The following is a 25,209-nucleotide window of genomic DNA, read 5'->3' as shown; positions in this document are numbered from 1 at the left end:
ACTTGCTAGAGACAGTATTGCACTATTAGTTGAATTGCAACACTGTTTGTGGGTACTGTGTGTAGCCTATACATATTCTTAATCTCATTTTTATAGTATATTATTATTATTATTATTATTATTATTATTATTATTATTATTATATATGTTTTACTGTATGTATCTACTTGTTTCTGTGCTTGTACTGCTGCAACACCTAAATTCCCCCTCTAGGGATCAAAAAGTCTTATTTTATCTGTTTGTTCTTTAAGGTCTGGCAATGCGAGACTCTTCAGAGCATTGAGGCGGGAAATGTATTTTATTTTGAAGGTGTTGACAGGAAGTGCAACGGTTGACGATTAGTAGGGTAGTATTGACCCTGCTGCATGCGGGCTGATCGCATCGCATTCCAATGTGAGCGAGATGTAACCGCTGTGCGGACTTTATGTTTCCTAAACCGTCTTCAGCCTCATTTTAAAGGAATAAAATGTCCAACTTGAAGGAGGCAAACACTTGCCCTGACGGCTACAGAGCTTTAAGCACAAGTGAGCTTAGGGAGCTTTTACAAAACGACGACAAAATGGACCAAATCCTTCGACTCAATGAAAAGGTAATGTATCCTCTGTCCCCCCCAAAGAACCAAAGTGCCTAAAGGAATTTGAGCTGTTTCAACGCTTTGTTAAATATCTTCCTTTAACGGTAATGATGCGGTTTCAGGTATTTTCTGTACGGTTTTTTCTTCGCTGAAAATGAACGTTTATGTTATTTGATGTGCGGTGTGTAACGCAAATCCGCTATACATGGCTCATCGATTGTCTGCGTGGCGAGTGGTCGGATTTCCAATTCGTTTCCATGTACCAGTCTCCTAATATTTGTGGCAAGTTATTAGTTAACGTTATTGAAGCGAAAATAAAACTAAGGGGGTTATCTGTGCGGTCTGTACAAGTGATTGTTTTAATTTGCGAGCGTTCTTATCGTGCAGGAAGCATCATATCGAGGTGCTGAAGACCCCATACGCGCCGTTATGTGGCTTGAGTCCTTACGCCGAACTCCCTTTTAAAAAATCTGGCAATTAAGTGTTTCATCCCTTAGAGGACTTACACATGAGGTAGAAGAGGACTTGAGAAAATATTAGTTTCTTACTGCATACTATAAAATTCGGCATTACTTCAGCATACATAGCAAGACTTATTTGAACACAATTCCAACTTTTACAACTGGTCGTCCCTCAAAAGATACGTCGGCGAGCAGTTAATTCTAAATTAAAATGTACTTTTACTGCAGCAAGTTGGCTCTTGGTGTATTGGATTAATGCCAAATTGAGCGGTGATCTCTTGACAATCAAAAAAAAACATCTTAAAACGTATTCTTTCATGGGTGTAGCTTCAACATGGAAAATTAAAAATGCCAGATTTTTTAAAGGAATTCCACGTGCCTACTGCCCATGTCAGAGAGGCACGTTTTCGAGGCTACATGACCACACACACAAACACACACGCACACACAGAAGGTGTACCAGTGGTTCCCAAACTTTTTAATGGTCCCCATTTTGCTTAGGTTTGCCTCGAAGGGGGTGCTCAAACAGAAAAGAGTCTCAGTCAGGATTCAGTAGGCTATAGAATTGCATGGCTTTCACAGCTATGGGTGGGCTAACAACAGTGTGTCTAGTGAAACATTACAAGGGTGTGTGTGTGTGTGTGTGTGTGTGTGTGTGTGTGTGTGTGTGTGTGTTCGTGTGTTCGTGTGTTCTTGTCATCGTCATACATGTTCTCACTGTTGTTGGACCAGCATCCAAGGAGTTAATTAACTAGGAGATTCAATGATTGATATTTCTGGATTCCCCACTTTGAGAACCAGATTTGCATTGCTGTCTTCAACTACACTATTCTGCTTTTGATATGACGAAACCTGAATGTCATGTGATTTTTTTGCTGAGAAAACAAAGAAAGTCATTACTTATTCGCCCGGTTCTTGGCGCCTAAGATGTGACATTTGAAACCTAGCTCTGTGAATGAATTGGGATGATGGAGCCACAGTGGTTGGAGCTCACCAAGAGGTCATACAATACCCCCCCCCCCCCCACTGGGAGCAGAGCAGTTTGACTCCGAGCCATGATCCAGAGAGCTCGGGGGTGTTTTAGCAACTATTCATTCAGGCTCCCATTTGTCTGTCATTAACTAATAATACAGAGCTTGAGTTGTGCAGAGGACATTTGTCCTGTAAGTAGCCTGTCTCCCAGTAATACACTAGGCCTGTGTGTTATCCTCAGTGGTGAAAGAAGTAGGATCTTTTACTTAAGTAAAAGTTCGGAAATGCACTGCAGAAGTACTCTGTTACAAGTAAAAGTCCTGCATTCAATATGTTACTTAAAAATACAAAACTATTAGCATTAAAATATATTTTAGGTTCCAAAAGTACTCAATAGGCAGACTGGGCCATTTCTGAATAATCTATATTATATTATTAGATTGTAATGATTGATGCAGTAATGTTTTTTATAACTTAAATGTTGCAACTGGTAAAGGTGGAGCAGAGTAAATGTACTTAGTTACTTTCCACGTGGTTATCATGGCCAACTGGCTGCACATGTCTCATCTCCATATGAGCTCTTGGAAGCAGGGTGCTTCATTAATCTCATGTTAATGATGAATGTTATGTAAACCACTGAGTTTAATCATTCATGATGATTCATCACTATGAATGCTACAGCCTTATTGGAGGAGCATTCCTTATGTTCTCATAGCTTGCACACGCAATAAGCTACATGTTATACATATTTCCAGTGCAACAAGAATCGCACCAACAAAAAGTCATATCAAAACGGTACATAAAACATGTAATCATTTGGACCTAAATGCGTCTTAGTATCAAAAGCACTATAAGCTGGTATTGAATGTCTTGTCAGATTTATAGTTTTGTTTACTTATTCTTTGATCAGATAGTTAATAGTTATTAAAACCAAGTTGAGACTATATTTAGTTCTTGTGTGGCTGCTTGCGTTTGGATATCATTTAAAGAAATGGAGAGTTAGTTGAGAAGATCAATTCCACTCTCATATCTATCTATTAAATATAACCAGCAGGGTGTTAGCTTTGTTTGGAAACGGGGAAATGGCTAGCCTGGCTCTGTCCAAAGACAACAAAACGAAAAACATTTTTACCTGCGATGACAAGCTGTAAACACAACACTGACAATATAATCTCCTTATAACTATTGATATGGAGAACTTGTCAGAAATCGGTTTCCTATTTACACATCCAGCAGACACGCAGCAACATTATCATTTATCTGGAGTTGTGTCCAATAGTCAATATTTTTTTATCTCCGTTTTTGTGTCCACCAACTCCTGAGAAATATATGTCTCGTTAGCTGCTTAATGCTCCACTATGTTCATTAGCTGGTGTCCGTTTGTTTATTGCTGAGCAGTAGGGGTGGGAATCACCAGAGGCCTTACGATACGATATCATCACGATACTTCCGTCACGATACGATATTATTGCGATTTCAAACATATTGCAATATTCTGCGATATACTGCAATTCATTACCTTTTTTCCAACTTCAAATTTTTCCCAATTTCAAATTATGTCCCCAAAAGGAAATTTTGTCAACATCTGTTTTATCTAAAAAGATACATTTCTCTGTTTGTTCATCTCACTTCAATTGTATTGCTGCAAAATCAGACTGTCAAGCAGACAAACTGACCAACACATATATCATAAAAGATCGATACTTGGCGTCTGTGTATCGATACAGTATTGCCACAGAAAATATTGCGATACTATGCTGTATCGATTTTTTCCCCCCACCCCTACTGAGCAGGTAGTGCAGAGCGGGTTAATCAGAATTTTCAGACACTTTTCACATTGCACATTGCATTGTCTAATCAGTTGTTTTTGTAAAAATGTTGCTTATAGCTGCTTTAAGCCTTCAACTTCTCCGAAATGGCGCAAAGAGAGAGTTCTCAAGCTGGCCCTTCATTTCTCTCAGTTGAGTACAGGCCTGGCGTTACATCAAGAATTCTCTTTCATGGAAAAGACTTTTGCCACCCCCTGTCAGTGTCATTGCAGACCGTCAATTTCGGCTTGATACGTCAATTGATGGCTTTGGACTGCAGAAGCCTAATTAAGCTTAAGCCCTATTTAAGATAAAAGAGAAACACCTATTTACTGCATTTCATGTGGTCACACATGTTGAACCACAGACAACAACAGTGCTGCTGCTCCTCTTCGGCGTCGTCTCCGGTGCAGAACTCCCGGCGCTTAAGTGCTCCCCGAGTGTCATTTGTCAAGGATGGTAAACACTGTCAGCTCGGCTTTACAGCCCGTGCATCAAAACGCAAAACACTCCCTGAAGACTGCAGCAGTTATTTGATAAATGGGGCGGACTAGCCAAAGCGGGAAATGGAGCGTCCGCTTAAACTCCTGTTTAAGAAAAACGGGACAAATGATTGGACTGTAGGTCTGAAACGAGCCGCGTTTATCTTGTTCTTGCAGGGACCTTTTTCAGAATGGACATTGGATCTGTAGTATCTCTTTCTGCACTCAGACAGACCTTCTTTTGACTGCAGGGCACATTCTGCAAATTCCTCTGAACTTAGGACTCGTGCATCCTTTTGATGACCCGTAAAAATGTGAGACAGATGCACCGTACAATTCTGGACTCAATGAAATGGCCTCCAGGCTCCAAGTGACTGACTTTTGAAAGAAAGCAATTGAGCAAGAAAAGTATCCGGCTGGGCAGAATCGCAGGAATGCTTTGACTTGATGGGTTAGTCAAAGCCGATTCAGATTTTTGCAGTGTGGAGCTCACAAAGTGGCTTTATGTCAGTGTTTGAGACACCGACTGTTTCTTTACAGCGATGTTGCGACTGTATTGTTTGGCAAGACAGGGAGTGGCATTCATTTTAATTATTTATAGCTTCTTTTTTTTTATGGTCTAGTGACCCCTCCCCCTGAGCACATACCCAGACCACCATCTCTCAATCCCCAACAGCAAAAATCCATCTCAATGACTCAAGGATTGTTTGCCTTGGTTTTGAAATTTCTCGCTTTCAAAACTCACTTTCCAATCCATAAAAGAACATCGTCCTTTGAATGGGGAGATTGTGACAGAGACTTGCACAGTTGTCGTACTTTCTATTGTCTGTTATGGCTCTGTTGAAGTTAAAGTCTAGTTTAACCATTGATGGTGGTTTAAAGAAGCAAGCCTGTGACTGGAAGGATACCAGTGTAATTCCCAGGGCTGGCTTTGGGGGTGATGTGCACCAAGAATGTGACTGATTTGACCCTCTTCCCCTTTTCAGCAGGTGCGGTTCATCTTCAACAGTTCCGGTTGCAGACTTCATTTTTTTCCTTCCCCATAAATAAATTTTTCTTTAGTTGTGGAGAAACAAAACATTTATGGGGTCTTTTCTGCATAAATGCCCTCTGCGCCTCTTTAACGCTCCGAAAGGGGTGAATGGGTCTACAAAATGTCAGGGAAAAGTGTGCATCACAATTTCCCAGCGCTCAAGATCAAGATCTTCAGATGTCTTGTTTGTCCGATCAGTCCAAACCCAAAGATATTCCATTTTACAATGATATTAATTGGAGAAAAGCAACAAATACACACTACTACACAGTCGTATCGCATGCATGATGGAATAATCTGTTGACTTTGTACAGTTTCAGGAGCTTCAAGTGGACAGGGAGCTGCTGCAGACGACCAATCGAAGCTTAGCCGAGGAGAGCCTCGCCAGACAACCCCGACTTTATAACGGCAAACTCCAACTGGCGGAAAAATACCGGGAACTGTCCAACCTGGCAACCACATGCTGGGAAAAACAGAGTCAGCGTGGTGAGTTTGACCCACCACTGAAGACACAAAGAGGAGGAGGGGTGCTCGGGGGGTCTGGTTTTATATAAGATGCCAGTGGACGATCACTGTCGAGACATAAGTTAAGAGGAGTGTGGTTGTGATGACAAGGTCATTGGTTCGGATTCCAGGACTGGATGGGTAAATATGGCCTTGCTAAGTGAAAGTGTAGCACTGAAAAGCTGCATTCTAAAAGCCATTTTTCTGGACCTTTTTCCTCTGTGACCTTAAACAGCTGACTATTGTTGTAGTTCTTATTTACTTAAACGACCACAGAGCTCTCATAAGGTTTTCTCTAGACTTCAGTGAAAACAAACCAAAAGAAGAATTCACAGAAGACTGAAGAAAAGGGTGCATCCTAACCACTAAAGGTTAAAACTAATTATACATGAGAGCCCACGGTGGCTCCTCATTGTCTTACCTTGCAATTGCAATGAGACGCACAGACTTTACTGCAAGGTTTGAGACATAGAAAGCACAATTCAATCACTTTTGACTCACTGTGAAACTCTCGCTGGTGCAGCGAATAAGTGACATTTCACATCAGAGTACAGAAAAGCTTTTAGAGCGTCAGTGAGACAAGCCTTCCACTGCTCAACGAAAAGCCTCAGCATGACTGGAGTTTTGGTCATGGGAACGAAATGGAGCATATCAGATGCCAGCAGGAAGCTTGCAGCAGTTGTCAAGGAATTTGCGGGGTGAAAGGGGCCTTGTCTTTGTTTAGGCAAGTCATGCTTTTGACAGGGCAGCTATGAGGCAGCACCAGAGGATGTCTTCCTAAGCCTCTGCCTTAAATTTTAAGCCTCCATGGGCAAGCTTTAGAAATTCCTCACAGTGTACAGAGCCAAGCCAAGAGCAGGTGATAAAATAAATCCTGCTGCATTAATTTTCAGAGGTAATGTCAACTGCTACTTATTTATGACTGTTGAGTGTAAGCTTTTATGGAGCTGGCCCAGTTCTTGGTTTACTGTAATGAAAAGATTTTGTGCTGCAGCCTCAGCTGCCGGCCAGTGATGGAAGTTGGGTGGAATGTTAAAACTTCCTGTCAATGTGTGCGTGCGTTACACAGATGCTGTCCCACCTCCCCAGCAAAGCAGGATGGGTGGGGGTCCTTTCTTCCTCTGCAAAACATCTGATTCTCATTTTTTGCAACAAGGGGCGGAGAAGAAGAGAAAGCTGAATGGGCAGGGAATAGGCGAGGAAATCGCAGCAGAGACACACTGGAGTGGATCAAGGCAGACAGCTGTATTGTTTAATACATCCTGCCGTTTGGTGGATGGGAACCTGTGACCAGAGAAAGCTGGAAGAGTGTGATGTGGTTTTGGTCCCCAGGTGGAGTTGAGCTCAACCTTGAGTGTTTGGTAATGTCTACTCCAGGCAGTTTATTATTGGCATCTATTTCCCTCCTGCTTTTTTCTGCTGCTAGCCTAGTTGCTAATCACCAGCACTGGCTTTCAAACTTTTGAGATAAAAGATAAAGATCAGACACACATGGCCCTGTTCTTTTAAAGCAACCCTGTCTCTTACATTTCATCATTACATGTACATGCTCCTGAAAGAAATGTAATTGCTGCCAAGAATGTTTCCAGAGACATGTTTTTGAGTTCAAGGGAGGTGGTCAGGGCGCATTGGTGGGCGTACAGAGCGCAGGACTTTTAGGTTTAGGCAACAAAAAGTACTTGGAGGGAAAGATTGTGGTTTTGGTTGGATGTTGTTAAAGATAGTAAACACGTCTTATCTTGTGCTTTAAGTAACTGTTGACATTTTCAATATCAAACTAAGACCATGATCTTTTCCTAAACCTTAACTTGCCTAAAGCAGTGTTTCGCCTAGGTTGGGGGGTTTCCGTTCTCAATTTAACAGGGTTGTCTTCCGAAATCAACATTGAACCTCTCTTTAGATCTGCATGAATTGGATCCGCCACCGCAGCATGTCATTACGTTAGCTTGTCGTTCACTAGCAAGCTTGTTTGTAACCGTTTTTTGGAAAACATTTTCCGTTTAGATAACTGTTCTGCTGTTACAGACGTGAACTAACCACGAGACGGTTGCCTCGTTCATGGACTCACACCAGTGCGCTGCTGCAGAATTAATATAGGGGAATCACAATGGATTTTTGGCATTTAAAAAAAAAAAAAAGATGTTTCTGGCCTGGTGGTGGTTCCCGTTGGCCTGCCCTAAGAGAAAAGAAGAGAAAAAGACATGTCAGTGAATTTTTTGCAGATTGTGTGTGAACATGTTGTGACTTCTTTAAGAAGTAACATGTAGAAAAAAAATCACTCTGAGACTAACTGATAAAAAGCAATATTAGGTCATGTATTGGGCCTACTTTTTTATATTAATGGATAATAGGTCACATGTTGACAGCATCAGATCACTTTGAGATATTTTCGGGTGTGCTATTTAAAACCTCAACACACAGTGTCGGATATGGTGTCACTAACTATGAATCAAAGAGTAAGAGCTTCTAGATTTTGCACTGATATAGTTAGAAATGCTTGTTAAAACAGTTGACGGTACCAATATTTCAGCTGGCTTCAGTCGAGTTCTTTTATTTATTTATTTTTTTCTATTTTTTTCTCTCCAAAACCAAAAAATATAGCTTTGTTCATGACTGGTACATCCTAAATTAAAATGTCTGATGGCATGTGGATGGCATTTATCTCTGTAGCGTAGTTCTTCCCTGTTGCGACTAAGAACCATTTAACTATGCGAACCATGCCACTAAGACAGCTTTGTAGCAACTTTAACACCATTTGTAAGCCATGTCACAACAGCCTCCTGTTTGGCTGCTGGCATCAGTTAAGTCAATCCATTGTAGGAAGACTGTGGCGGATCATTTGATGCCATTGAATGATTTCAGCTTTTTGTCTTCTTCAGTCCACTGACAAACAGCTAGACTGCACCTTTCCGCTCTTCCAATTCTTTAATCTCCTGTAAGCCATGTGCCGATCCATGTTTTACATCAGAAGACCATGGAAGTGCAGAAATTCCAATTATTTTGTGTGACCAAAACAATTTATGAACTATAATATCGAATTGAACTTTTACCCACCGACCACCACACAGTAAGTCCTCCACACGCCCACTAGTTCAGAACAAGTACAGGTCAGCCTCTGAACATCTTACAACAGAACTGTACGCTCGGTCTTATTTTCTTACTTGTATTTGTGATGTCGGGTGTGGTCATCAAAATGGGATTATGGGCTTGTTTGTTGCCATGATAGCAGAACTAAGTGAATGTGTGAACTGTGAGACGTGGCTTTTACATTGACTTCCTGTGGGAACCCAGCTGACTGTTTTGTAGCTGGAGAACAAAGTGCACAGGTGTCTCGTAACCAAGCTTTTTGTTTGGGACTTTCCATATTCTGATTTGAATAAAAGCATTATTCATGTCACTTGTGGGTTTAAAGGATGTAAAAGATCTGAATGTTTCTTTGTGTCTCTCAACTTGTTGCAGACTTATATTAGGGAATGTTCCTCTCTTATAGAGTTTAAATGACATTTGAAAGCTTACTTTTTCACTCTGGCTTTTGATCATCTATGAGTGCTGTGTTAATGATGTGATAGGATTTTAGTAGTATTTACTAGTGGCAAGGTCCAGAATTTAAATGTCTTGAAGATTGTTTTATTTTATTTTTTTGTACAGCACTGTGGTCAACTTTTGTTGTATTAATATGTGCTTTATAAATAAATTGAACATTGAACATTTTAGATTTATGAGGTGTTTGCTGCCAGGTCATATTCACTTTAGCTATCTACCACCTCAAAAACCCAGGGGTTTGATGTCGGGGAGAGGCACTTTCGGCTTGGTTGTGCTCTCCCTGTTGTTTCCACTAGGGTTAAATGATTTGAGGAAAATATCTAATATCTGTGATTCAATTTTTTTTTTTTGTCACCTGGCTTTGACGGGGGGGGCGGAGAATTAGCATCAGCTGTGTGCTTGGCCATCAAGTGGTATTTCAGACTGGACGTGCTGCGATGATAGCTCAGTTCACTACGACAAAACACACAGATCACTTTTGGTCTTGTCAATGGAACCATTTGGCAACTTTTTAAAAGTAAACTTTCCATTCAGAATCTTATTGGCATCCATTTTGGCGTCTCGCGCTCGCCATCCACTCAAAACGTAACGTACTACTCTTTGGCCGGCTCGCAATCCCAAACAAGTGTGTGCGGCGTGCCTGTTGTTTTGTTTCCGGTCTAGCTAGATCCGGTGTGGTGTCCTAGTTTCTGCACTAATGCTATTCCTGTTGGATTGTCAGGGCACCTCCACAGTGGGGATTTCATTTGGGGCGATATTGTAAAACTCCCACCCAGCCCTCCCCTAAACAACGATAGAGTTAACAGTGACATTGATGAAAGGGTGCTGGGAATTTGGCTTTTCGAATTGGAATAAAAAGAGGAAAAAAATGAATTGAATATAAAGCTGTCAGAAGAGCTCTTCCACTACATGGGTTCTGGCATCAGACAGCTGTCTTAAAGCCAGCATTAATCCCATGAGTTGCATTGGCCATAGTCTGAATCAAAGAAAGTACATTTGAAGGCCCCTCACCTTCTGCTCTCTGTATGTTGCCGTTGTCAAAATCCCTTCGCTACGAGAAACGACAACAAACTTCGAGCTAGCGAACCACATGCCACAATCGTTCATCACATTTTGTTGAACGATTGTAAAGACTTATAAGGAATATGTTTTCGGCATTTACTATCTAACTTTGGGACCGATTGGTGGGGATTGCTGTGGACGTAGTAAACACGGCTGCGTCTGGAACTTGGCGCCACCCAAGACGACTGTGATTGTTTTAAAGAAATGGAAACAACCCAAAGCGTATTTTTCACCTAGAAATGTATATATGGTGTAGCCAGACCTTATTCCACAGCGCTCAGCATTGTGGAGATAGGTCTGGCAATGCGAGACTACATTGGCCTTGACTGAACAGGCCAAGGAAAGATCATCAAGCCACAACAGAAGGAAATAATATGCCATGGTGCTGATCACACTGTTTGATTGACAGGACACACCACAGTGATGAGTGCTGCAAAGGAGCAGAACAGATGGTGGCAAAAACGACATAGTGTTCTGATATTGTGATGGCAAATGTTTCTCTCAGTAGAGCGTGGCAGCATTCAGCTCAGATTCATGAATTAACTTGAAAGTAGCAGAGTGTCACACTCAGTTTGTTTCGCACGAAGCTGTGAAGCTGTTATCACACTTGTGTTGGATGTTACACAAAGCCTCTCAGGTTGCCGTGCTTTGACGCTGTGTTAGTAGAGGACAAACATGAGCCTGGAGTGCTGCAGCGGTATAATTCACTGCTGACTCGCTGGCTAATTTTCAAGCCTGGGATACATCCATGCCCTGCAATGCCCCATCTGTAATAACCTGACCTATTTGTGTATAATCAGCAGGAGAACGCTTGCCCGGCGTGTTAAACTGCATTTCTTAACTTGATTTCTCTTAACCATTTCTTACAGTAGAGGCCCCGTCTTTGTGTTGTTTCCAGCTGGCGCTTCATCAGTTAGTTGCATTGATATCTATCATCCTTTGACCAGAGACAATGTTAGCGGCAGCCAGGTCAGGCATGAAACGTGGAAATCTGTTGTGCCTAAGGGCAAGATGAACGCACTGATATTTTACTGACATTTCTGTTCAGTACAGTAAATCGGTCCAATCGTTAATTGCGTTTTACCAACCTTCCATACATTGTTACAGAAGCTTTTCAAAGTCCTTTTCAGAGAATTGTCTCCACAATAAATGAGCAGCTCCACTTTCTTGTGATTGATTTGCACACTGCACAAAAAAACATAATTGAACTAAATGAGCTGCATAATGGATTAATGCCTAAAATGTAAATAAACGATTTAAGTGAAACACTCGGCAAACAGTAGATGTTTAATTAGGCATTAAAGAAATAACGTTAAATGTGATTCAAAGCAGGAACGTCTGCAGAACAGATATGTTAATAAGACTGCAGCCTTTTTGGATTTTTGAAGTGCAGCGTCAGTGTAGTACCATTACACACAACCATCCACTGTGTTTACCTTCATTAAATTACATGCAAATGACACCAAGCTGCTACGTAATAACCACAGACAGTACACATCTACACACACACCTGACTGGTCCGTTATAACTCAGTATCCTGCCTGTTTATGCGGAAGATATCGGATTAGCAGAGTACATAACCTGCTGTGTTTTATTCTTGAAATGCAACATGGTGCAAATGCTATTGTGCCACATCAGTTACGATATGATGTAACCATTTACAATGTGAAAGACCGTAGAATTATATTATCTTTATTTGCCAAGTACATTTACACATATGAGGAATGTATTAATTAAGCATTTTCTTTTGGAATGCTGAAAAAAAGCCAATCGCCATTTCCCAGAGCCCAAGCTGATGCCTTAAATAACTTGTTTTATTGAACCAAAATCCAAAGGTTATTAGTTTTATATTGGTATAAAACTGACACAGCAAAACCTTCACATTTGCTGTGCAAACAGTTTGATATTTATACAATTATTTTCTCGATTCATTGATAAATCATTTAGATATAACGTGTCCAAAAATAATTCCCATGGCTTCTTGAAATGTCTTGTTTTGCCCAATCAGCAGTCCAACACCCAAATATATTCATAAACAATCACAGAAGATTAAGAAAACCAGTTAATATTCACGTTTGAAAAGTTTTTGCTTAAACAAATAACATCAAATTAGTTGTTAATTTAATTTCTGTTCATCAAGTATTCATTTCAGCACTAAGTTTGCACATACAATGTGAGGCAGTTTGTCATTTAAAAAATTTCTGTTTAAAATACACTTATTTTATCCACCACATGATAGTTTGGGTTATATTTGTCCAGGTACAATGGAGATTTTAGGTCCTTACAGCAAAGGTTGATTTACAAATTCGACAGCAACGTTTCAGGAACGGTGTCGATGTTCTAAAATTTGTGTTCTGTGTTCTGAGGATTATCCGCAATTAATTATAAGTACTATTTCTTCAGTAGAAAGTACTTCCAACGCAAACCGTTTACAGGCAGAAATCTCAGAGGCAGAAATCTCAAACCTGGACATATTAAACCAAAAGTATCTGCATGGATTGATGCTACAAAAGGGTCAAGTAGGAAAATATGTTTTCCATAGTTTGAACTTTGTGAACTGACTCTTTTTAACAGCGAGGCCAAAGGGAGGTGATGCCAGTTGGTCCATCTGTCTGACCAACTGCTGTTCATCCCTCTGTTTGGATCTGTCTGTGAGTATAATTCAGAATGGTTTTGGTTTTATCTAGTTTCTCCATTAAGTTAGAAATGATCCCTGACAGGCACTTCATTTTTGCTTGAATTAGCTGCAGATATCATTGACCTTTTACATGTTTAGCCTTGTCTCACTTAGCTTGTTTTATGCAACAGTCAAAAACCCAAAGATATTTAATATCTTTATATAGAGACATTGCTATTAAATCAATTATGTTTAAATATTTGATTTATCTTCACACTTTTTTTTATAAATGTTTATTCAAGTATACTTTATTGCTTGCTAGAATTTCTTTTATTAATCACCCGTTTAAATGATATTCAGGTTTTAAATTCTGCATAATAAAGGGCGTTCCGCTTTCCCCCTTGCGATTGGATGGTCTATCTGCGATCTTGAATAACCACGATTGGACGTATGAAAACAGAAGCAATTACCCAACCCTGATGCACAGTGTATTGTATCACATACTCATACGACCGGATGTTGTCAGATGACTTGAACATTGTAAACATAGGAATAGACATTGTTTATTTGATCAATTTAATCGACTTATCGTTTCAGCTCCAATCAAGTTATCATAAATGTCTGGTGTGAAGTAGGGCTGGGCAATATAGAGAAAATCCAATATCACGATATTCTTGACCAAATACCTTGATGTCGATATTGCGACGATATTGTGCGGTTGACTATCGGTGCTTTAACAAAATGTTATTTACACAATGAGATTTTTGATAAAAAATCACCAGAAATGATTAAATGACTTAGTGGGTAAAGGTAAATAATAGAACAGCTAGAACAGTCAGGTAGGTTCAGAAAATTGCATCACTTTACTGTAAAGCTGCTTACACACCAACCAGACGGCCGACCGTTGACAGAAAAGCCAGTCGAAATTATCAGTCTCCCCGTGTTGGTCCAAAAAGTGCCACAGAACACACCAAAAAGACGAGACGAGACGGGTCTACGCCTCCATAACAGCAGGCGACGCTAATCTGTATTGTTGCCCAAAAAAATGAAAACCGGCAGCTGATTGGACGAACGCATCACATGGGTTTGTTTTCTCCGGAAATTCAAAGCCAGACTGTCATGGCGGCCGTTCAGAATACGATCTCATATTGTACTGAAATAGTTCACCGAAACATGTTTCTGAAAACATTTTAAGCGAGAAATAGGCCATGCAGTTGCTGAATCTGTCTTCATTTCAGCTCAGCAAAGGTCAGTTTAAAAGATTTTCGTCAGATTTTGAGAGACTCTAGTCACCTCATTCCGCTCACCATTTCCGGGTGAGTCCCGACTGCCCTGCCTCCGACTGAACATGTCAGGTCGGCCAAAATGAACGCCGACAGCCCCTCAGACTGACGACGGCACGGGACACACCGAACAGATTCGAGTCACTGACCTCGCCAGACTGTCCAACGGCCGATAATCTCCTTGGTGTGTCAGCACCTTAAGGCAGCATTTAACATCGATATATTGCCCAGGCCTAGTGTGAAGCATTTACCCAAACCAGTTGCTTAGTCAAAAAGGGCCTTTTAGGGAAAAATTATACAGATAAACTGGTTATAGCCTTCACAGTGCTCAATCCAGCAGTGTGACTGCCTCGACTCCTCATCAGCTCATGTCTGCTCCCAGACGAAGCATGGTACTCTATCACTGACACCATTCACTTGTAAGTGCAGCACCATACGCTGTACGCTGCACTGGCCTCTGGGTCAACTCCACACCCCCTTCACTCTCCACCTCCTCAAATGTAGGTCACATACAGCTGCTGTGGGTGTATTTGTTTGCTTGGCTGTCACCTTTCATTACACCTCCCATCTCCCCACATCTGCTGTGTGGGGGCCATAAACAGGGCCATTCCTTAATGCATGCTTGCTTTTTACTACTCGATGTTCACACATTGATGGCCAGAACGCTGAAATGTAACGTGTAGCGATGGATTATTAATGCTGGGGTGACTAGCGTTATAGAAAGCAGAACATACTGTGAAGTTTGTTGAAGCCATTGTGTTTTCTGCTCAGAAAGCTTCTTTTTAAAGGGAATTTATCACCTTTAAAGATCTTTTGTGAATGATTTGGCTGCCAAACTGCATTACTTCAGTGACAAGCAGGGAACATTTTAAAGTGAAACTAAAATTACAACTGCCTCCACACAATGCCTATTTTCTCTCTTTTCTTTAGAGATTTGCCTCAGAGGCTTAGAGTTATTAGGTCATTACTATGACCTTTATTTGCCCCTCAGACTGCACTGAACCCTGTCTGACTTGTGGGGGTTAGCAGGGCTGTCACAGCATCTCTTGGAGGTACAAGACACACTTGGCTGTCAGCTGGGTCAAGCGTGTTTAAAATGATGACCGGCCGCAATCCCCCGGAGGTGAACACATGCTGAGTATTTGCTGTGCTTATACATATTTATCAAGCAGGCTGTGGCCGTGTCTGCCTGTATGTGTTGGTCGTCACTTAACCATGGCACTAGTGGAAGTGTAGTGTTGTTTGTTTTTTCATGATAAAATAAGCAAATCTCAAGCCGGGCTACAAGTTAAGCCCTGTTAAGACGTTACGTGAGATGAGATCAGATAAGCCTTTATTGATCCCCAGAGGGGAAATTTGGTTGTTGCAGCACCACAAGGACATAAATTAAATAAAGTAAAAGAGAAAGTAAAACATAAACAATAAGAGGTACCAGTATATCAAACTTAAAAAAGAGTAGAAGTGGAATTGGAAACTATACAATTTGAAGACGAGAGCAAATTTTTTTACATTTTGGCAAATTGGCAACATTAAAAGTATGCCAAATTAGTTATTAGCAGTTCCTGTCTGCATTTTACCCATTAAGACAACTATCTATTATCTACTATTACTTTGATATTAAAATTATGATGATTGTCAGGCAAGTTCTTAAGTTTTAACAAGGGGCTTTTTTCAATGAATTCTGTGGACATGTGAGGTAATGATATCCTCAGGAAGTTAAAGTCACACAGAATCTAAATATATATGTGTATCATGTCTGTTTGGTTAGATTTGACTGAGCTATGACTTCAAAGAGGAATGCACATTTGTTTTTTAAAGATTATTTCTTTTTTTGGGGCATTTCTGCCTTTAATGGACAGGACAGCCGAGACATGAAAGGGGAGAGAGGGGGGAGAGACGCAGGAAACTGTCACAGGTCAGACTCGAACCGCAGACCTTCTGCGCCGAGGAATAAACCTCTACACATGTGCGCGCTCCACCAACCCGGCCACAGGAATGAACATTTCTAACGCAAATTGTGGCAGTCGGGCACTAATGGATTTAAAGTACAGCCTTTATGAACTGTGGGTAACAGCCTTTGCTGCAACTCCAACTGTTGACCATGTTGATGTCAACTCTCCCTCACAATTTGAAAACCTTTTTCTTTATTATCTTTATTAGCAGTGAAGAGATGACAGGAAATGAAATTCTGCATTCAGAGATGGAAAACAACTAACCAACTGTTGTGGTTAATGGTTTGCACCTTAACCCCAAGGCCACCAGGGCAGCCCAATCAAATTTTAATTTCACTTTAGTCATGTCCGTAGGAAATATCCTTAAATAAGTAAAATTTAATATATTTCAAGGCTCTGGGGATTTGCTTAATTTTTTTGTTTGTTTTTACAACTTGGGTCACATTTTGTAGTTTTGGCCACCATTCCTATCAGTAATAACAACATTGTACTGGCTATTTGAACTGCTGGGATCTGGGAACATGGTGACAGTGCTAAAGACGATCAGATTTTATTTTCACTCACAGGTTAGACAAACTTATATGAAGGGAAAACTAAGGTGAACCGTAAAATAGTTTCTTGCAAGCATCCATTACTGAAGAGTTTGCTTACCTAATGCATCACAATGACACAACAATATGTTGTCAGTCATAGTGTCGTTGCTTGTTCGTTCGTTCCTGACATAATGTTGCTATGTGCTGGTTTGAATGTTCTATTGCAGATTATATTTAAGGTGGTTTTGTGAGCTGCTTGCCTCGATCTTTTTGTTAAGGCTTTTTTTTTATTTCTTTTTTTGTTGTATTGACATGAACATAAATAATTCAAACATGGTGTTTGCTTGTGTGAACACTGAGCTCTCCGGCATTCTTGTTTGAGGTACGATGTTAAAGAGCGCTTGGATAAATGATTGCAAGTTTTATAGATTTAAAAGAAGAGGGAAAACATCTAAACGTTGTATTTGAGAAAGTAATGGGTAGATGGCAAAAATGAGACTCCAGAATGGGTTTCTGTCTCGTGGTCGAACCAAACTAAAACCAGCTTCCCAAAACAGCTCACAATTTAATATTTACAGGCCAACAACTGCCCACCCCATCACCACCATCTCCTCGTCAGCACATACCCTCAAGGCTCTTTTGTGATTTGGAAAATAATTTTCTCTGCTGCGGTTTCTTGGTTACTGGATTTTTCTTCCAACCCCCAGTGACGTAATACCTCATCTTCCTCTCTACACATGCATCAGTGATGTGTCTTTGTCTTTGCAGAGGCTCGTGTCCAGAAGCACAGCCTGCAGACGGCGCAGAATCTCCTGCAGGAAGAGGTGGCGCATGCTGAGGAGCAGTCGGAGGTAAAGCAAACTAACAAAAAGCTCCTAAAATTGATCTCTTTTTCTCTGTTCTTGGTGAGAATCAAACAGTCTTTCATCACTTTGGCAGAAGAGTGGATGATTCTTGAACAGCCTGCAGTCTAGCTGACAGCCCACCCACTTCTGTGCAATCTGATCTCTAAAGACATGAGGCATATACATACAGGGAGCAGTACAACAACATCTGAGAGCAACTAAACCCACTCCCACCATGGCAGTCTCTGCAGAAACCCCTGCACATACTGTTCATGTGTTCTGCCAATCCTGTATTCAGATTTTACAGTTTTAAGGATTTTATATTTATATATATATATATACATACATACATACATACATACATACATACATACATACATACATACATACACTTTAACAAAAACCCCTGTACATACTGTTCATGTGTTCTGCCAATCCTGTATTCAGATTTTACAGTTTCTCAGATAAGAGAAACAGTATATATATATATATATATATATATATATTGTGTGTGTGTGTGTGTGTGTATGTATTCTATTTAAACTTGGGAATGAAGCAGCATTATTTCAGCAAGTGCCCCTGTGAAGAAAGGGCTAAAGGAGCATTTCTCCAAAGATCTTTTATTGCATTCAGTAATATAAAAAAAATACAATAGTAGATTTATTTTAAATTGACTGCATTGAATTTTGGCTGCGAAATGGATGTTTTTTTGTGCTTCCAGTTAGACTTTGACGATCAAATCATGTGTTGGCTTATGCATATACTATCAGGCATATTCCTCGTATGCACTGTGTAAACATGAACCCTATAAAAGAATATCCTTGTTGGAATAAAACCAATTATATTTGGACAGTCTGCATGATTTATCTTTGTCCTGATTATGCATCACATACAAAAAGCTTCAGCTGCAGGATTAAAATAATTAATAACAATCGCTTCTGTCCAAGTGATGCATTAACAAGTGGTGCTGTTTAAATCTTGCGTGTTCTTTTGGCATCAATCAGGACGGCGAGGAATAGTTAATCACAGATGAAACCCACACTGCTGCTCCAGGCTTGGATTGATTCGCTCAGCACACCTCCCCCACCTCGCACTGCTCCGATCAATACCCCCATGACTCAGTCATTAGAAAGGCTGTCCCACTGATTGATTAAGCAACAGCCAGAACACGCCAAACAGTCTCGCTCGGCCTCAGTACATTTGTATGTGAGACGGACGTATCAGTAAATGTTTGGTACAGGTCTGTTATTTCATACCTTTGATTATCTCCATAAATACACTCCTAGCAGTGTAAAATATATGTGCGTCTAACCGTAGCTCTGTGCTTTAGTAGACCTGAATCAATACATGGAGATCTCTTTGTCTCTTCTTCTGTGACTATCTCTTCTGATCGAAGTTGTTTTGAGATTCAGCCCTCTGAGGGTCGGTCCTTCAGTGAAAAACCATCTTGATTTTCGTGACAAGAAATGCAGCAGTTTTCCAAAACCTCTTTCAGAATTCGGAAGTAATCACAGCCGCGCCACTGTGAACGTGAAATTCGGGAAAAGCATGTTTTCCCTTGGCCTCGGAGTCAGACACAAATCCCCGCCTTTTAAAGACTCTGGCCAACCGTTTCTTCTTCTGTTGCCTAAAGTCAAACAAGCGTCCTTATAAGGAAGATTCCTCGTCAGGTACCAACATGAAAACGGATATCTGATGGAGGAAACAAAAACTTGTTGTCCTCTGTGCTCGTATAAATCACTCTGCAGTGGTTTAAATCCCACCTCAGCATTTAAAGTAAGCTTGTTTTGCCTTTTTATTTTCACAGATATGTGAGGGCACACGGACCAGTTTGGGTTTTAACTCGAGTTCACCGCTTCATTTTATCTGCTGGTTATGTGTTAAAGCTGTCAGATTGCTGCCAAGAGGGGACTGATGTTCTTAGGGACTGCACTGCTGCCATAGTGATGTTTTGTTGTTGTTTTTTGTCATGCACACACAGGTACAAAAAAAAAAAACTTTAAAAAGAAATTAGTTAAAGGTGCAGTAAGTGATGCTGCGCCGAGAATGTTTATTTGAACTCAACTGCCAAACAAATACACAAATAAATTCATGGACGTGCATTGCCATGGCAACCACTTCTGTAAGTGTCTCTGCTGACTAAACAAAATATTATATTTGCTTATATTTAATATATATTTATGATATTTGCTCACATTAGGTTGTGGATTAGCAAACTGTCGCTACTGCTGTAAAGCCAACCAGTTGAGAGCAGCCATCACAAACAATAGCAAACAGACGAGGTTATGGTTACTGTCATACAACTTCTTTTTTAATTTGTATTCTATAGTCCTTTTCTTTTTTTTTGCTGTATTTCTGCCAACTCTTCTTGTTGTTAACCCCGTGGCTGCTGCTCCCCCTCTCTCTCTCCTATAACTAATTCAAATGGCCAAGTTGAAGGGCATTTTTATTTATGAATCGAAACTAATAATAATTTGTGGATGAATCGTTTTGTCAGTAAAATAGATCTGAATGTTGTGGAAAAACCTCCACATATTCAGCTTACTGTCATAGAAGACAAACAAAAGCACCAAAAACAAAACATTTGAGAAGCTGACATCAGAGAATATTACTGAAACGATTAATAATTTACCAATTCATTTTCGGGCTAATTTTTGAATAACCGATTACTTTAAAAATAAATGAGCTTTGCCTGTAACAGCTGTTCACTGCGACCTAAGGTTGTTTAAGGGCGTCCACACCAGATGGAGAAACTCTCCCTTCACAGTGGGGGACACAGTGGGAGGAGATGTAATAAACCACAAACTCCACCAATCACACGACAGTGTCGGCCAGTGGCAAGTCACTGTTAATGGAAGGACATTGAACGACGTGAGAATTAACATTTATGGCGCTTACCCACTGCAAGTACTAGCTCTACTCAGCTCGGCTCGGCTCGGCCGCGGTGCCCCGTCCTCCATTTTCCATTGCAGATCTAGTACCGCCTCATGCGTGAGGCAAGCTTGGCTGGTCGTCATAGCGCCGCCGCAGGAAACTGCCGTGACCTAACGCGACACACACAGAACGTCAAAGGTGTGTTGTTGTTGCCATGGCCAGAAGACCCTTTTTTTGTTTCAAAAGAAGCTGGAGGCAGCAAAAAAAAAACGCGCTGGCTTAACTATTTAAAAATGGCGGGTTTGTTCAGGACACCCCTGTCTGTCGCTAGCAGTGATGACGCACTGATTAGTGACAATTCTCTCTGACCAATCAGTAGTCTGCAGGTTTTCACGTCCCCTTTTGGTATCGCCTCAGCTCGCTTGGATCCTCGACGGAGGTGATACTAAAAAAGTACCTGTTTGCTAGTAGCAGGGACTTTTTTTTCATAATGGAAAACCAAAAAAGGCGAGTCGAGCAGATACCACATAATGGAAAAACACCATTAGTCTCTGTTTTAGCCTTTTAAAAGCCTTTTCTTTGAGGATAAAAATGTTGATGTTCTATATTTTTTGGATTGTCAACAAATCTTTCCCTAATTGTATGTATAGCCAAAGCCCGATATAACTTATGTCAAGGAGCTCCATTGTTCAAAAACTTCAAACCCATCAATGAGCTGTTGCACTTGTCCTTCATTACGTTAGTTTATTTTGATTTAATCTCACATACACCATCCTGCTGCCGTAAATGTTTATTAATCTGCAGCTAAAAATAGTACCCTAAAAATGCACTATTTACTACTGTTTGATTTGCTTAAAACGACAGTGGCCGGCAGTTTTAGCAAATACTGTGCCTTTTTTAAAAGAACCAAAACAATTTTTTAATGTCGTCAGTAGAATGAATGGGCTTCAGACAGGGTAGGGACATCGGATAGTATAAAGAGACGGACTGACACGTTGTTTTTTGTCTTTTCATGAGGTTTGATAAGAGAAACGAAGACAAGGAGAAAAGTAAAGAATAAAACCAGACTTATCCTTTAAACCTCAGTGCTGTGTGCCCTGGTTTAGGACTTTTCTAGATATCAGGAGGATCTTTAAACAACGCTGGGGGTTTTTTACTTGTTGAGAACCATATTTTAGTCCTCATTAACTGTTAGACAGCAGGTCAGTCAGTGAGGAAAAACTGGGAGAAATCAGGTTACACGGGACAGTGAGAACACATTTAGGGATGAAACAATCGATCAGTGGATTAACTGAAAAATCCAAAAGTCAACTATTTGAATATATCAATTAGTCATATAAGACATTTTTTCAAGCAAAAATGCCAAACATTTGATGATTCCAGCTCCTCAAATGCAGGTTTTTCGGCTTTTCTGTGTGATAAACTGAACATGTGACATTGTGATGGGCATTTTCCCTTAGTTTCTCACATTTTGTGGACTAAATATTTGATTAATTGAGAACATTTACACCAGATTAGTCGTTAGTTGCATTCCCAGATCAAACTATGTATATTTGAGCAAAACTGCAAGACACATTGCTGGTTCCGGCTTCTCAAATTTGAGTATTTGCTGCCTTTGGCCTTTTTGACAATATTCTGACATTTTATTGACAAAACGATCTCTTATAAAAAATAATCATTCGTTGAACCTCTAGATCTAACTATATCAGATGAACAAAATACCATATTAATCAGTTTTCTAAGTTGTCATTTTGTTTTTAGTCCTAAACCTGGTCATAATTTGGTCCCACAGTAGCATTTTTATTTAGTTACTGCATAAATATTTTCATCAATTTATGTCAAAAAAATGTCTGCTTACCAATTATTTGTTTATAATTCACCTTCTCCACACAGTTTCTCATTCTCTAACTCTTTATTCACAGTTATTGGATCTTTGACTCATAATAGAAACCAAAAACCTGGTTTCTTTACCAGATTAAAGAACACTCAGAGGAATATTCAGTGTTTCCTCAGAGTATAAATGAATGGGTTTTACAAATGGTAAGCTGGAAACCGATAAAGTTAGACTTCTAGAGCTTTGTGTCAGTTTCACTTTTAGTCTGACTTTGCACCACATTATCAGAAATACAGCTGAGCGTTTTCCTTTCATCGCACCACACTGATCTCACATATATGATACCTTACCTGAACAAAGTCTTTATAATGCAAATTTTGTTTTTGTAAAACCCTGTTTGAGACCTGTTTATGTTGTTTATACATGACCATGAAATTAGGTTCCGCTAGCTGAAATGTTTCTCTAATCCCTTACCCCTATTGTGGATCCCTCCTTTACATGATCGGGTTACTTTAGAAAGCCAACAGTATCTTTACTACCTCACTGCACGTAAACGCACATAAGGCACTATATTTTGGCTACAAGCGTCCCACTCTTTCTGAGAATGTAATTAAATGACGAAAATGTGAATAAACCCTCTTCTTTTGAGTCCCAGGCGTGTAAAACTAAATCACAATTGGCTTTTAAACAATCATTGTGGTTTATGCAGTGATTACTTCACAAATATAACTTCTGTCCTCAATGTTCAGCTCAACCAGCCGAAACTTCTCACATCCTGGGAACACATACAGAGACAGATCACACGGCTTTCAAGCGTTGCCAAAAGTAACAGTTGCAGCACATGGACACATGGACCTTTTGTTAGCTGAGTCAAATGTACTCGCAGTGAAATTGTGTAGCGGCCAAACTATGCCAAAGTTCACGGGAAAACATCCCCGAGCTAATTAAATCCTCTTTATACTTTAGAGGAGTTTGTTTGAACGCTTCCCCGCGGTCGGACCTCCCTTTGTGTGTTGTCCTGTCGGCTGATGTCGGTTTATTTATCTGCCCTGCTTCACAGGAGCTGCTGGAGAAATTCATGGAGGGGAACGTAATCCTGGAAGAGTTCCTGGACTCCTTCCAAAGCTCCAGGAAGACGTATCATATCCGCCGGGCTCAAGCGGAGAAGATGCAGGAGGTCGCACAGGCCAGGCGGCAGCCGAGTAAAACCAAGAGAGCGGAGGAGAGCAAAGAGGTCAAGAAGGACTCGGAGCAGCCTCAGGAGCCTCAGCGGCCCAACGGCTTCGTAGCACAGGGACCCCTTAGAGTGTTCCAGGTACGCTACGGCCTCACGCCAGCCATCCTCCTCCCTCATTACCCCGTTTCTCCACCTGCCTCAGCTCCGAGCTATCAAAGTAGCATCCCCCCATCTGAACCCCAACTGGGACAGACCCACATCCTCAGCCCCAGCACCCCTCTCCCAGGACACGGTCAGCCAGTTGGCCTCCGAGTCATCGGACAGTTACCGGGTGGCTGGCCGGCGAACGGGCGGCCGGTGAGAGTGCAGCAGCTTTACAGGCCGAACCCTCAGCAGCCTGAACCGCCGTACCGATAAGTTTCAGGAGGGAGGAGGAAGGTGAAAAGCCGGTTTGAGAGGTCTTCCAAGACATGGAACCAAACAGTGGCTGTCCCAATCATGTAAGCAAAGACTGATCCAGAGACAGGCAGCACTGCAGACGTCCCATTTCTGTTCTCCATCCATGACACACACATGTAACCAGAGCAGAGTCAGGTAGGCGGCAGGTGACTAGGACCAGGAGGGAGGACTAGGGATGGGCTCCGATAGCCAGATCTGTTAAGCTCCGACGTTAAAGAATCTCTTATGAAACCTTTTTATCTCTCCTTTTAGTTTTTCATTTATAATGGAAAACATTGAGACAAATCCGGCGGCCGATTTCTGTGGCTTTTGAGCGCTTTCACCAGCGGAACACATTTACACAGAGAGTAGAAGCAGAGATGTTCGGCTTAATCAGGGTCAGCGGTTGCTTCCCTTCTGTCAAGTTATTCAGTCTCAAACCACCAGTCTGAAATTAATTATGACACAGATTTGAGAAAAAAATAAATAAATAAACATTAACGTACCGCTTCTGTCCGACCTCCACAGTCTGGATGTGTATAGGTTGTGAACATGAACTAGGCTGCCATTAAATATTGTAGTGTTTCTGCCTCCTCGGGCCAACAAAAGGTGATTAAATACCTTCTTATTTAAACCTTTAAAGGTCCCATGGCATGAAAATTTCACTTTATGAGGTTTTTTAACATTAATATGCATTCCCCCAGCCTGCCTATGGTCCCCCAGTGGCTAGAAATGGTGATAGGTGTAAACCGAGCCCTGGGTATCCTGCTCTGCCTTTGAGAAAATGAAAGCTCAGATGGACCGATCTGGAATCTTCTCCTTATGAGGTCATAAGGAGCAAGGTTACCTCCCTTTCTGCTTTGCAAAAAAAAAAAAAAAAAAAAAAAAAAAAAAAAAAAAAAAAAAAAAAAAAAAAAAAAAAAAAAAAAAAAAAAAAAAAAAAAAAAAAAAAAAAAAAAAAAAAAAAAAAAAAAAAAAAAAAAAAAAGAGAGAGAGAGAGAGAGAGAGAGAGAGAGAGAGAGAGAGAGAGAGAGAGAGACTTTCAAACGAGCTAAGTGGCAGGTGGTCAAGGCCACACCCCCACTCTCCATCTTGCCCCCCCTCTCTCCTCCTCAATAGCTACAGACACAGAAATGGCACATACTTAGGAAAGCTCATTGTGGGACTGGCTCTAGTGGCTGTAATGCTGCACCAAGGCTGAATTTCGGGAAAGAGAC

General features: G+C 40.8%; 1 protein-coding gene across 1 annotated transcript; it reads left to right on the top strand.

Annotated features, from left to right (window-relative positions):
• Positions 1–352: 352 nt before the first annotated feature.
• On the top strand, positions 353–24,724 carry vps37d (VPS37D subunit of ESCRT-I). Its single transcript, XM_039777240.1, has 4 exons — positions 353–589; positions 5,645–5,816; positions 17,593–17,675; positions 23,438–24,724. Exons 1-4 carry the CDS (start codon positions 467–469, stop codon positions 23,969–23,971), a joined length of 912 nt encoding a protein of 303 aa, XP_039633174.1. The 5' UTR covers positions 353–466; the 3' UTR covers positions 23,972–24,724.
• The last annotated feature ends 485 nt before the right edge of the window (positions 24,725–25,209 follow it).

Source organism: Perca fluviatilis, chromosome 16, assembly GCF_010015445.1.
Source record: "Perca fluviatilis chromosome 16, GENO_Pfluv_1.0, whole genome shotgun sequence".
NCBI classification, from domain to species: Eukaryota; Metazoa; Chordata; class Actinopteri; order Perciformes; family Percidae; genus Perca; species Perca fluviatilis.
This window is presented reverse-complemented; position numbering and strand designations above follow the sequence as displayed.